Source organism: Vanellus vanellus (genome assembly GCF_965231255.1).
Source record: "Vanellus vanellus genome assembly, chromosome: 6".
NCBI classification, from domain to species: domain Eukaryota; kingdom Metazoa; phylum Chordata; class Aves; order Charadriiformes; family Charadriidae; genus Vanellus; species Vanellus vanellus.
The window spans coordinates 2,613,827-2,628,348 of record NC_138911.1 but is presented as its reverse complement, the minus strand read 5'-3'; the positions used below and the strand labels follow the sequence as shown (position 1 = coordinate 2,628,348).

Below are 14,522 nucleotides of genomic sequence, written 5' to 3'. Positions count from 1 at the left end.
ATGAAGATACCCAGAATATGCCAGAGAGCGAGCAGAGGGCATCAGGAAGCGTTCAGCAAAAAGTGCGTTCAACCTTTTCATTAAAAAAAGAGAAAAATCTCCTCCCTGAAAAATCTTAAATAGGTTTTTCATGCATGATTTGTTCCCCCTCCCCAATGAAATATCTGACAACTAAATTTTTACTAGAGAAACAGTTTAACAGGAGCTTTTTGATCCTCCCTTTGCTGTTGGGGAAGAACAGAGATAAGGGGGCTGAAGGGTGCTTCAAGCACTGCTTGAGTATTGCTACAGAGAGTGAAATGGTGGGTGGTATCTGAAGAATGACCCCTAGATCTCACTAAGCGCAGTTATTTTAGCCAAAGTTCATGGGTTTTTACGACCCACGCCCAAATGTGCCCCCCCCCCGGCTGTTAACTCCTGATTCCGCCAACACGGCTGAGCTTTATACACCCGACTGCGTGTCAGGCAGGGAGGGATGTGTATCGCTGTCAGGCATCATGCCTGCAAAGTCTCCGTGGAAAAGGCCGTTGGAGACTGCTCCCCAACGTTCGCAGCGTATTAGAGATCCCCACTGTCGCGCAGGTCGGGCCGTGCGGTACCGTACCCGCTTCGGCAGCGGTTGCCAAACGGTCGGTGGTTGAGTGGCCACACTCAAGCCAAGAAATCTAACTTCTGCCCTTGTAGAAGTTTGGCTGAGCTACGGGGTGATTTGTAATCAGGTCATGTTCGTTTTGTGCCTCAGTTTCCCCACCTATGGAGCGGGGCTTGCAGCTTCAAAAAAGGAAAGAGTAATGCATTAATGCTGGGAAGGCACTTGAAATGCGTTAAACAGAACATCGTGTACTCCTGCAAAAGATGTTTATTAATTAACCATCAGAGATGTGCTGGTTTATTAGGAACGTTTCAGAGATGTGCCTTCTCATTAGCCCGGTACAAACCAGCCCCCAGCAGGAGGGAACAAGTTCCTTCAAACAAGGTTCAACTTTCTGTCGGTTTAATCTTCATCTCATTGACAGACTTCTGAATCTTAATGTAAGTGTAGTTCCTTAAATGTTTTCCGATACCGTATCTCAGCCTCTCTGTTCTGTGTCTTTTTATGGTTTCTTTTTTGTCGTGGGACAGAGGAGTAGATCATTTCTTTCCAGCGTCCATTAAAATTCCCTTTGCCTGCAGTGCAGTGTGCTCTATAAAAGAGATGAACCTGCTGCAAGTCAAATAAGCTGATGCTGCACTGTCTTTTTAGAGCAACAACAACCTTTATAGATTATTTTTCCGAGTGTCGTGAACCACCTTCAAAGTCAGAAGCCGCTGTTATCAATTAGTATACTTAATAGTCTCATTTTCCATTCACATTCAGGCCATACAGAGTCAGGGCTCGCCCGGGCAGATGCTCGAAAGCTTTGCCTTTCAGAGATAAAATGTTAGCTTGTATGTGATGGGGGAGGGAGAGGGGGGGCGATTCGGGAGCAGAAAGACGCGTTAAAGTGCAGCACCTGAGGCCTTCTTGTTTTCTGAATTTACAGTCTCAGGCTGGCAGTCGTATAAATGAGTGATGCTCTCTGATGTTCTCTTCCAAGCAGGCTACGAAATTGGCAGGGAGTCTTCGGTTTTGTGCTGATGTGTCCAGAATTCAAATAATTTGATTCTTGGCTATAATGACAATTGGAGGCACGGTATTACCTTGAGAAAGAGAGATGGGAGAGACAGCTTCTGTATCCTGTATTGAATTAACAACCGATTCCCATTTACTCTCTCCGCTGAAAACTCTATTATGCGGGGCTCTTATTGCCCTTATTCAAGGGCATGGAATTAAAAAAGTGATATCGATGGTAATGCTCTCATCTTCCTACCATGACATTGAATAATGGGGACAAAGAAGGGAAATCTTGAAGGATGATATGGCTTTTAAAATACTGCTGATATTGAAAACATATAAAGGACAATGCATTTGAATATCGGCTGATGAAGTCGTATTCAGATTATTGCGCTTTTTGCCTGTGCCTTTAAATGATCTTTGATCTTATTTTCGGAACATTTTATTTTCTTGTTATTTCAGGAGAGAGTCCTTACTGTAAGGAACATACTTGAGATGAGGACAGAGGTGAAGTGCTGGTTGCATTAATTCCAAGAGAAATCTGTTCTCTCTCCTCCTGGATCCGGAGAGCAAGAGGGAGGAATCTGGCAGGGAAAAGTCCACCAACAGACTGGTGTAATTATATAGGAAGAGTAATACTACTGCTCAAGTGGAGGGAGGTGGTTCTTCTGGCACAAACTGACATTCTCCTCTTCAGCCTAAGCCCTTTCTAAAGTTACATAAACTACATAAAACAGATGGTCTTACAATAAAAATAAAGAATACCCGCCGTGGACGCTGCAGCATCCTTCCTTCACGAATCTAGTCATTTAGGTTTTAAACATATTTTCCTGTGTAAATGACACCTTACCCGAAATAACGAGTGTATTTCCATTCGGAAGTTTTAAAAATTTTACACAACAAGTGATATTTTGCAGAATAAGTGATAATATCTCCATTTTACAGGCAGGCAACTGAGAAGCAGAATATTTAACTGCCTTGCCAAAAGTCACATGGGAAATACTTTCCGGGGTGGGAACAAAACATGGATCTTGCTCTCATTAGCACAAAACCACAAAGCCTCCCTGAACTATTGCCACTCTTCCCTAATCTCAACCCAGATGTTAACGAGGCGCCTTACTCTAAATTTTCAGTCAAACCTCTGTGTGAGGTGGAATCGTGGAAATGGGCTCTGCAGCACCCTGAGTGAAGTTACAAATTACTCTGGAAAGGGTTCAGGGAACCAGTGCCAAACCCCTTACCTGTCGTGGTACCCGTTGGTCCTGAGCACACCGATGCTGTCGTTACGCTGGTGTAACTCCGTGATTGCAGTTATTTTAGAGCCGGTTACACCGTCATGCTGAAGGAGATCAGGATGCGGCTCAAAAACCCGTTCATAGCAATTCTGAGAAGTCAAAATCACGGCTGGCTTTGTCAAAGGGGAGCCTGTTTTATCTCCCCCTTCCCCTCACGGAGTCAGGACTCTCAGCAGATGGATTCCTGTCACCTGAGACATGTTCAGAGACCTTCAGCTGGCAGCGCCGTGGGATGGAGCGGAGTCCCAGTCTCCCCAGCAGACGATGCTCCCTCTGATACCTGTTTGTCTCCATCATTAGCATGTGATTACAGAGAGATCAGCTTTATAGCTGATCGCCATCATCTGCAAAACTTTCTTGCCGTGAACTAGTAGGTGTTCATGAAGCCATAAGCGCTCCTCTGCCCTGCTCGTACGATAGTGCTATCGAGCCGTATTTTTTCAGAGAGAGGAGAGTGGCGAAAGAAGAGGGGCTCTGAGAGGAACATCGCAATGACATGGCAGGGCACGGGGACCTGGGAAGCTTTAAAGCCATCTGCCACGAAGCTGCCGATACTACCTTGTTTGATGATGCTCACTGCGTGTACGTGCTCCCACACACCCACCTGAAGACGGATTGTCCGCCTCCACCCACCTTAGCACCTTGGTTACATCCACCAAGCCGTGTAAACTAACCGGGATATTGAGACTTCATTTCTAGCTGGGCAGAGTATTTGCCAGGAGCCACCGAGAGTGAAGAGAGATGATAACTGTAGTTTCCCTGGGTCCGTAGCTTTCTTGCCTGTGCCGGCTGGGATATGTTTTAAGCTAAGAATTAAAATTATACCAGCTGCCTATGGCCTCCAGAGGTCAGCATATCACTTGAGAAAAGCTAAATCACAGAGCCCTCAAACTATACTTTTCAAGCACGATCTCATTATGTACAGTTTCCGGTTTCACTGGTAATAAAATGTAAAGTTTTTGTCCCCAATGGTAGCTGTGACAACAAAAGCAAGAAAAGGAAAAAAGAGCTCTCAGAATACCCTTTGTAAAATGCAAAATGTTGTCGTTGGTCAGCACTGCCACTTGGATGAGAGACCCCTTAGGGGACGAGTTTATTGAAAAGGACCAGACAAACAGATCTCTATATGCTATTCCTCACATGATAGTGCTGATGGGGTGAATGGACATGCCAACTGTCCTCTGAGTGGACTGTCAGACTTGTTCAACTGTGCTACAGAATCAGAGAATGGTTTTAGGTCGGAAGGGACCTTGAAGATCATCGAGTTCCAACCCCCAATAAAGCTATAAGTTATAATAAGCTTTAGGTTTTTAGTACGTTTGAACACAGCGTGCAGTTCTAGTGACAGTCTTGAAGATGGTAACGTAGAACCAGGAAACATACAGAGATGAGAAGCGGAGATTACCAGAGGCATGAAACAGCGTTCATGCAAGAAGGAACTTGGCTATTCATCTCAGAAAAAAATTAGTCGAAGGGAATATGATACAGGTCCTTAAAATCAAGAATAGTGACCAAAAAAAGCGATAGGAAATGACTGTTCATTGTCCCTCACAATATGGTGGTCAACCAATGAAGTTATCAGGCAACAGGTTTTGAAATAAACACAGCATAGAATTAAACTGTGAAAATCGTTGCTTTGGCACTTTATGGAGGCCAAAGAGTCAAAAAAGGGCGTAGGCGAACTCACGGAGAATGGGTCTGTGGGTGGGTGTTAGGCGGAGGGGCCTGGGGGCAAGCTCACACAGAGCTCATTGGACCTTCCTGCAAGCTGGAAAGGCTTCGTGTGGAGGTCACTTCTTGCTTGCCTGAACCCCCACCACTTGTGTCTGTGGGAGTAAGATACCGAATGTCCGCTTTTGCCTGATCAGGCATACTTCTCACGTTCTTGGGGTTACTGCAATGCTAAGAAACCTCCTTTTGCTTAAGAAGCAAGTGACAACAGTCCCTGCAGGAAAGGCTCTGAACTTAATTCTTTCTAAATACTTGCAAGTATTGATTGGCTGTAGTAATGTTATACTGGATTCAATAATCCAAAGCAAAATCAGGAGGAGCTACCTGTCTAGGAGACCCTAATCTTACATGATCTCCTCTGAGATCATATAGAATATATCTTTGTTGCGAAGGAACACCCAAATGTTTTTCTCTGTGGGCCACCAGCCTCAAAACATCCTCATAAACACCAAAGAGCCTCAGTGTCACACAACACTATCTCGTTTCTCTTACAACGCTGTCTAATTTCTCCTTAGCACGAAGTCTGCAACGCTTACTGAGACCTCAGTGTTCTCACATTGCTGCTTTGAAACACAACCAGGAGGCATCAGCTGTAGACAAAGCGCAGAAACGCCACTACCAAAAATAAAATAAATAATACAAACAATAAATGCAGCCCAACTCAAAAAAAAAAAAAAAGAAATAACAACACTCAAATCTTCTGTTATTTTTATTAAAGCTGCAGAGTCTTACTACACACAACAAATACTTTATTGATATAATCTAAGTTAATAAAATAGTTGAACAATTCTTTAGATTTTATATTCGTATAGAAATGATCTGTGGAACATCTCATCTTGAAACAGCAGTGCCCAAAACCAACTATTCAGCAGGATTTTTTTAAAGAAGAGTTTGGGACTAGAGGACGAACTGCTCATTCTCAAAGGAAAAAAAAAAATCCATGCAAAAATAACCCCCTCCCTCTTCCCGCTTTCTCTCCTACCCGAAGCGTAAGGCCGTATAGAATGACCACGTGAGCGATGGCCCCTTTCTGCCAGTGTCCTTCCTCATGTCTACATCAGGAGCTGTCGCCTAAACTCAGTAACTAAAACAAGACGAAAAGAAAATTCAATTGCACAATCCTAGTCTGCAGGTGACAAAGTCATAACATCTCTTTACACAAGTCCCTACCCTTTTTCCAGTTAGGAGAACTGGTTATCACGTTGTGTTTGTTCCCCAACTCTCGCCTACGTGGCTGGTGTCAGTTATTGTCCATACGCCTTTGTTAACAGAAGTCAGTCTATCTACTATTGCTCCGGTCTCCCTTCTTCGCCTATATGTAGTTTAGATTCTACGCAGCACTGCCTGCAAAGGGCCGACTCTGTGGTATTTTCCCCCCATTTTAGACAAAGCCCATAGCTCAAGTGACGATCTCCTCACTGCAGCTATGCATCGGTGTCGCCCGTGAGATGTCTTTTATGGACTGCGGAGGCATGTCTTTGCTAGATCATTCCATTTATCTTAGTCCACTCGTAGATGTCCTGTTCACATACTATGTCCGAGTTGATGAGGAGGTATCTGTCCCCAACACAGAAATGTTTCTGGCAGGCAGCACATTTGAAGCATTCAAGGTGATACACTTTGTCCTTCACCCGCATGGTCATCTCGTAAGCCCGGATTCGCTTGTCGCAGGAGGCGCAGAGGCCGTCTTGGCCAAAGAGCCTAAAACAACAGCAGCAGAGAAGTAAGCAGGGTTCCTTTGCTGGGGAGATAGGAAAGACCAAATCAAAACAAGAACACAACATCAGCGCCTTGATCCACTAGCCGTAGTATCGCCAAGTTAGATAGAGGTCACATGGAAAGCTGCCAAGCAGAACTCTAAACTTTGCAATACCAAAAATTGAAGTAGAAAGTCCAAGGTCCTCACCTATTTTCAATATAATTGACTTCTCTGATCAGCGAATTTATCCTGAATTGCTGAGCAGCTTCAGGAGGAGTGAAGGTTCCCCAGACCACAGCATCAAGTTGTGCCATGCTAATATGTTCACTTCTGTGATTGATAGGAATTACCTTTCCATGGATAAATTTTGCCTCTCTTTGACTGTTGCTATTGTAGTTTACAGAGAAGAGCTGACACAAGCCATGGTCTAAGACTCCCCTGTCTCTTGTCGTTGCCTCCACATTGGAGATTCTTTCCAGCTCAAACATCCTTGAAGTCACTCCCACTGGGTTTCAGAAGGACACGCGCTAAGACCTTCTAGATACCTGTGCTAGCCCAAACAATTTTATGGAGTGGACTGCTCTTTAATCTGCATTGAAAAACCCCGCTGAGCCCACTGTCTGTTAAAAGGAGCCACTAATGAATGCGCTATGTACTCCCCTCGCAGCATCCACTGCCGTTCCACTGGAGCAGGGCGACAGACTCAGCTACGGCTGAACACCAGCCTTTCATGCAGTCTGCTGGCTACAGAGTTTACGAGTCATTTAATTAGTAAATAAGCAGAAATATATTATTATTTTTTTCTTAAAAAGGCCAGGGGGAGTGGTGGGGGGAGAAATGCTATGTATTACTTGTTCAAAGTATATACCTATTGAGTTTGACTTCAAAGTTTCCATACGAATTCTGGAAAGAGTTTTTCCATCTCCTACACTTACATATGTTGTGCCTGCTTCATATCATCTTCTGAACTGGGAAAAGGATGCCCACTGAATTAAGAGAGATCTTTAAGAGGAAAGGACATTTCTTTCGTCTACCAGGAGATGTCAGTGTTTACTGCTGTCCAATGAAAGCAATACTGAGATTACACAAAGGCTACCAAATTTTTCATGAATAAGGGAAGATATTACATGTTGCATTATTAAATAAATAAAAACGTTGAATTTCAGTGCAAGAAAATACATTAATTGTATTGCCATTCTTTCTGTTGCTTCCACTTTAAGATGAAAAGTATTCGGGAAGTGTAACTAACACTGGCTCACTGCTGGACTGTTGCGTATGCGGAGTATTTACAAGCGACCCCATTATCAGAACTCAGTTCTTAGTTTCTGCTTAGCAAAATTCCCATGGGTAAAGCTCAAGAACACCATAATTAGGAACCCCACAGAGATTTTGGGTTAGTTTTCATTGGCAGGTAAATTAGACTTCAGTAAGGTAGCTGAAAAAATACCAAATACCATTATTCTGTTCCACAGAGCTCCCGTGCCATTAGGGATCCGTTAGAGGAAACGGTACACAGCCAGCACAGCAAAGATCAAAACACTTCAATTGTAATCAGGAATATAAAGATCCTTTATTATATTTTTTTTTGTGAAACACCTTAATCTCAATTTAATCCTTCTACTTACAAATTTTGGCAAAACACAGAGGCAGAGAGATGTTAACGAAAATACCTGTAACAAGTGTATTTGTAGGATCTGATTCAGCAAAATGGGTGAATTCTTGTCTATTCAGGACCAGGCTTACACACGCTAAAAATCCGCTGGATCCAAAAATTAGTGCAATCAGACTTTCCTGTACTGGTTGCAGCTTTGCAATAAACATACAGCATGTCACATCCTTCTGCTTGAAGCGTCCCAGATAACATTAGCAGCGATGCAGCAAAGGACAGGGATCGATCCGCGTATAAAAGGCAGTGACTCCAGACCCCAAGCAGGTACCTTGATCCCACTAGTGTACCGGGATCATGCATCTCTAATATAGCTGATCTTACCGCATCAGGAAAATGAATTGAATTCAGTTACCTTGGATACCGTGTTCTTAAATGAGAGAACTAAATCATCTCCCATCGGTCGCCAATCTTGGCACCTGGTTTTACGTACCTTCCAGCTCCAAGGCCACGCTTGGAGAAGCACAGAACTACTGAAAACAGTTTGGGGAAACCGGTTCGTTGTCAGCTCAGGGGGAGCTTGCGGAAATTCATCACCTTTTCCCAATTTCCACCTGCCGGCATCCCACGCTGACACTGCGTGGTTCCCCTGGAGCTATCGGGTTATGTCTGTGCAGACTGACGGATGCCAACAGCCCCAAAACCCTGGAAGTTCTTACTACATTCTTCACATTTTCAAATAATTCTCTTTTGTCCACAACACGTAGCAATGCTTTCATTTTCAGTAAAAATTGTGCTTTTTTTTCCTGACGAGGCTTTTAAGTTTTAACCTATAAACAACTCTAAGCGACCAAATCAACACAGATAACCACTGGATTTATCTATAACTTACCGAGGAACCCCATCAGTACCATAAAGCATCTGTGCATGAACCCCCAAAATTTAAGAGCCCATATTGTAAACCTGAGCTTGCAGACGGTGCCGTGTTACAACCGTGACCACTGTCAGGCTTTACGTTTAAGAGCAGTCAAAAATGAATTCTTTACGGATCTTTGCTCACTAGCTGTGCTAATTAAACGACTAAGCAAAGCTGAAACGATAGAAAGAAGGGGAGCGAGGGTAGAATGAGTGGGATGCGTACCTGAGATAGTCCCTTCGGCAGAGTTTTCTGCCCAGTTTGTAATACAACCGTCTCCCCACTTCTCCGAGTCTGCACCCGCACAGGTCGCAGCTGAGGCAGTCCTCGTGCCAGTACTGGTCGATGGCTTTCAGGAAATAGCGGTCCCCGATGTTCTGCTGGCACCCGCCGCATGTCAGCAGCGAAGGGGGGATTTGGAGGACTTCATCCACCGGCTCCCTGAGGGAAGGCAAAGAATCATTGGAGAAGGGAAATGTACTCTGAAAGCATCCGCGCGAGAAGGAGGAGAAGAAAAAACAAAACGCAAGATTGGTCAAATTAGAACAGGGATTACATCCTTATTTTTTCTCCCAGTGGAGTGAATGATTTATCCACTTCTGACACAAGAGGAGCAGGACTTCACTCTTCTTCTGCATTAATAAAAAAAGAGAACAGCTTAAAATTTAAGAAGTTAATAAGAGCATCCAAAAATTCACTACTATTTTTTTCAAAGAATAATGCATAAACATGTCTGTATCTCTGATGACAATCTCTGTATCACCCGTGTGTATTCACTACTGTAAAGGCATCTACTACTTTACTAGGACATTGGTATTTGTGCAGATACATCATTTTTCTTCTACTGGACAGAACATGAATTGCTCGGTCATGTGTCCCAATCCATGCAGTTCTTATAAAAGAAATACCTTTCCCATAACATGATTCTTCCATAATGAAAAACCGCACTTTCTCGAAAGTGCAGGCAAAAAGCTGCCTGGATTCACCGTTTCGTAGAAATGCTGGTTATGTCTGCGCAGACTGACAGATGCCAACAGCCACAAAGTCCCGGGCGTTCTTACTATATTCTTCACATTTTCAAATAATTCTCTTTTGTCCACAGCATGTAACAATTCTTTCATCTCCATTTAAAAAAAAAAAAAGCTTTTTTCCAACACGATTTTTAAAATTTACCTATAGACAACCCCAAGTGACTGAATCAACACAGATAACCTCCGAATTTACCTATAACTTACTGAGGAATCCCAGCAGTACCATAAAGCATCTGTACGTGAACCCCAAAATCTATGGGCCCCTATTGTAAACCTGAGCTTGCAAGCTTTGACTCTTAATGCTGCCGGAAGCAAAGGGAGTTTCTGCCTCACCGAGGGCTGAAGGACTAGAAAAAGCACCTGAGGGATTTTACGTGCAGTCAACTTTCTCTTGGGAAATGTAAATTTGAAGACTAAGTCTGAGGATATCATTTCTCTGACCAGCATGAAATGAATACACACACCAGATGAGGCTGTCGCCCAACCGGTTTAAGTTTTGATGCTGTTTTAAACAGCGGCAGAATTTTACCTGATGGTACTGCAGGACTTCTTTTTTTCCTTCAGCTAAGGACATGAATCCCCTGGGATGGGTGTATGCCAACATAGCTCAAACAATTATTTGGGATTTACACATCACTGCATGAAGAGATATTAGCGCTGACTATTCATGCACGATATTTTTTCCCTACTTAAAAACCTCTGAAATCTAGGATGGTTCTGGTAATACCTGGGGATAAATCAATCATTTTCTTTAAAGCTGCTTTCTTAAGGAATTCTCTTCTTTGCCTTTTTGTGTAATTTTACAAGTTCCGCCAAAAAAAAAAAAAAAAAGAAATCAGCAAAAAATGAAAAGAAAGGCGCCTGAGCTCAGTTCTGCAAGGTTTGCAGTGACCTGGTGCTGCCACTGAGGGCTTCATCCAAACCCCAGGGAAGTTAATAAAAAAACTATCGGATCAATCCTGTAAGCACTTGCTTAATTTTAACCCTGTGGCCAGCAGCAAGGAAGGCGTATATTTGGACATTTACGCTTTGCTGGATGATGACCAAGGTGCTCAATATCTGCCAGAGGGGCGCCCCAAATTTTTTCATACTTTGTTGGGTTCTCACTGGGGCAGAGTCCCTCAACGCTTTGTTTCTGTCGCTGGTTTGTCCTCCCTAAGGCTGGTGGCGGCAGAGGAGACCTGCACTGATGGGGAAGGATCAGGCTGCTCCCAGTTTCCAGCAGGCAACAGGAAGAAATTATATTTCTACCGCTTATTTACTGGGTCAGCGGTTTTCTGGGCAAAAATTACTTTCTTCAGCAGGGAGAAACGACCACTGGTCAAGAACTGTGCTGAGAAACTGATCCTGCAGTTTTTATTTAGGCAAGCTGAGCCCAGAGATATTATCTGATTATATTTTGTTCTGGTTTTCACTCTTCTAGGCTTAAACTGCTGTGCCCTGCAAGTTGTGTCATAACATCCCTCTCCTACCAGCTCTCCGTCCTGTGGGTTTTCATTAAAATCATGTATGTGATTAGGCTCTAGTTTGTCTGAATTTATTCTTTTGGGCCCCGTACTCCCTTTTCTAACGTGTGGGCTCCGCTCTGACAAGTCCCGAGCGCCTTCCAATATAAGGAAATGCACGTTATTATCCTTTATTCTCCATTATTTGAAACTTGAGATGTACCCCAAAATATTTCATCTTACGGGTGTTCAGGAATCGCAAGCCAGGTCTCTCTGCAAGCCCTAAACTCCGGAACAGCCTGGCGGATGTTTACGCAGAACAGAATTGCTGGTTTATGCATTAGCTTTTTGATGTCCATAGATTTCTAAGCCAGCACTTCAGTCACTGAGAACACAAGGTAGGTAAATAAATAAAGATGACTAAAACTTTGTAGTTGAAACCTGGACATCATATACCTCGGAGCTTGGATTATCGTTTCTTAAAAAACACTATAAAATAAGAGAAAATGTAACATAGAAAACATCAGATGTGGCATGGAATGGATTGATTTAATCCGCAAAAGAAACAGTTCCCATGCGTTTGCTCGGGGCTTCATGCGATGGCATTTTTAGTATCTCACAGGAAACAAACCACGAATGACTCAAGTTTATGAAGAGCGATGTTTTAAGCGTTATCTGAAAATGGAGATTTTATAATTTTTTTCCCCCTTCTCTCTTATCATGATTCCAGACGAGCATAACTGCAGTTATTAGCATCTACAGGGCTGAAATGACTGTTTTTATGCTGAGTGACCGTGGCTGTGGCTGGCGGGATGCCTGTGGGGGCGGATGCGGAGCACAGCCCCAACGCCTGGACCAGCACACGAGAGCCGGCGGTCCCTTCCCTGAGTGGGAAACCCAGGGAGGGAAATTCTCATCTTTTACATTGCGGCCATCAAGTCTTTCTCCAGGCCCTTTGCAGAACACCCTGCCCTCCCCTCCCCAAACCAGTTTATACAAGAAAGTTGCATTATGAAAATGTGGAAGTTGGGCACCCGCAGATAACAGCTCTGACCTTTTGCTATAATGGGCTACGGCGAGTTGGGCAGATCAAAGATGGGGTAGAGATGGTCCCTTCAAAATTGAAGAAAACAACCCCAAACCAAGATAAAAACACCTTCAGATTTGGCAAGTGGGATGCTCTGCCTCTCCCTGCACCGTTCCCGGCACCCCGGACAGGGATGAGCGGGTGGAAAATGCCCTTTCCATGGGGGGGTGGGGGGGTGTCTACCGCCTCTCTGCCCCCGGAGGCGGCTTTTTCCCACAACTTGGGGAGCTCTCATCAACCTGCACCCCACCAACAGCCCCCCTGGCGTCGGCGTCGTCCCCCCGCCCCGCCGGTGCTCGGTGCCCGCTGCCCCCGGTGCGGCGCGGCTGGTGGCTCCGGTGGTGGTGGTGGAAGGGGGGGGGGGAAAGGAGCTGCGGGGGCTGCTGCCGAACCGGGAAGGGGGCTACCGGGCACACAATGCCGGTGGCCAAGTGGCTGCGGTGAGGGGGGGCGGGGGGGGGGATGAGTGGCCACCGAAGGGCTCCCGGGGAGAGAAGGGGGGGTGGTGGGAGGGAGCCGGGAAGGAAAAGAAGGCCACTTACTCGGAAGGATCGAGGCTTTTCCTCTCGATGGCCGATGACATTGGGAGGGATTGTTCCTTTGTAGCGTGCCGGTGGTGGGATCTGCCCCCGCCGCCCCCGCAAAGGCTCTCTGCTCTCGCCGCCTTCTCACCAGCTGAGTTCCCCCTCCGCCCCCCAATGACATTCACAGGATTTCCTCCTGCAACACCAAAGACACACAGAGAGCGAGAGAGAGAGAGAGGGGAGAAATAGGGGCTGGGGCTGCCGCTCTCCCCGCCGGGCTCCGGCCCCGCAGGGCGCTCACCTCCCATCCCCGCCGCGCTCCCCCGCCGCGCCGCCCGCCGCGGCCCCGCCGGCTCCGGTAACGGCGGCTGGGAAGCGGTTGCCTCGGTTGCCACCGTTACCCCCCCTCCCAAGCCCCGCAGCTCGCCGGGGTTCGGCTCAGGCTCTCTGCCCGGGCAGCGCTGCGGAGCGCGGCGGGGACGGCGGGGACGGGGAGCGCCGCATCGCTCTTGGGGTGATGGTCGGTGACTGCGCGGCTCAGCCCCGCGGCTCCGGTTTCATTTCCTTTTTCCTGATCACGATTCAAATACAATAGAAGGAAATCACGCTTAAAGAGACAGCCGCCCGTTGCTTTAACTGGACTCCCGGGGGTTTAGCGACACAAACAGCAGCATCACGACTCGTTGGGGTTCTTAAAGGGACAGAGCCGGCGCTCCCCCGGGCCGGGGCTGGGAGCTGACGGGGCGTTTTCGCATTACATTTAATGACACTTTCTCGGCGGGCTGGGGGAGGTCAGGTAGGCAGACAACCTGAAAATGATCCCAAGGGCTGGAAAAAAAAAAAAAATAGGCGCCTGGTTCCGTATCACCGGTTCTTCTCAGCCGCACACAGGACCAAAGCGACAGTCACCGTCTCTCCCCTCTCCCTCTCCTCTTACACACATCTGCACATGCCCACACGTTTTTGTACGGTCCCTCGAGATCCACAGGCAAAGAACCGAAGTATTATTTTTCTACCTAGCATTCAAATTGGTCAACTAAATCGAGTCTCATTTGTATCCCCCAGTGAACGTTTACGGGTGCCTGCTTCCAGACAGCCCCTAGTTCTTGGCAAGCCATATAACAAATTTATATCTTGACACCGTTTGATGTTAATGAGCTATAAAAGCCGGAGAGTACGAAGTATCGATCTGTAATTAATCACAGAGAAGCTAAAGATGGGAAAGTCTTGCCTGAAGATCTGTTTCCCCTCCCGCCCTTCCTCCTCTCCATCAGCACAGCACATCCCAGAAAGGACCAATTCACAGCGCCGGAGTGAAAACTGTTACGGCAATTCGAGCATTTCCCAGTCTCTGTGGCATTAGATACTGGCTGTTGCTGGAGGCAGAGTTTTAGATGAGATGAACTGCTTGCCCTGTTAATTCCTTTAAAAACAGTAAGAAAATAGCTGTAATGAAGCACTGCTGAATAGCAGGAGAAATACTTCACTTCTATGTTAATTCCCAGAAGAGAAATGTATTTGATGTCTATTTTTATGACTACGTTCTAATTTTTTCAGCTTTTTTGGCAGCTAGGGATATAATATCTGCAACACA

General features: G+C 45.7%; 1 protein-coding gene across 1 annotated transcript; it reads right to left on the bottom strand.

Moving 5' to 3' along the window:
* Positions 1 to 5,316: 5,316 nt before the first annotated feature.
* Positions 5,317 to 13,842, bottom strand: LMO2 (LIM domain only 2). The gene is made up of 4 exons (XM_082485676.1): positions 13,230 to 13,842; positions 12,947 to 13,124; positions 9,067 to 9,282; positions 5,317 to 6,321 (listed from the first exon to the last, which is right to left on the bottom strand). The coding sequence occupies exons 1-4, from the start codon at positions 13,234 to 13,236 to the stop codon at positions 6,102 to 6,104; spliced, it is 621 nt and encodes a 206-aa protein (XP_082341802.1). The 5' UTR covers positions 13,237 to 13,842; the 3' UTR covers positions 5,317 to 6,101.
* Positions 13,843 to 14,522: the final 680 nt, after the last annotated feature.

What these genes read in the sequence shown, in the direction of transcription:
- LMO2 (XM_082485676.1), bottom strand. An exon ending in AAAAGCCTCGATCCTTCCGA is followed by an intron (nt 9,283 to 12,946) that starts GTAAGTGGCCTT and finishes GCCTTCCCTCAG; the next exon opens with GGAGCCGGTGGATGAAGTCC. An exon ending in TGCCGAAGGGACTATCTCAG is followed by an intron (nt 6,322 to 9,066) that starts GTACGCATCCCA and finishes CTGTTGTTTTAG; the next exon opens with GCTCTTTGGCCAAGACGGCC.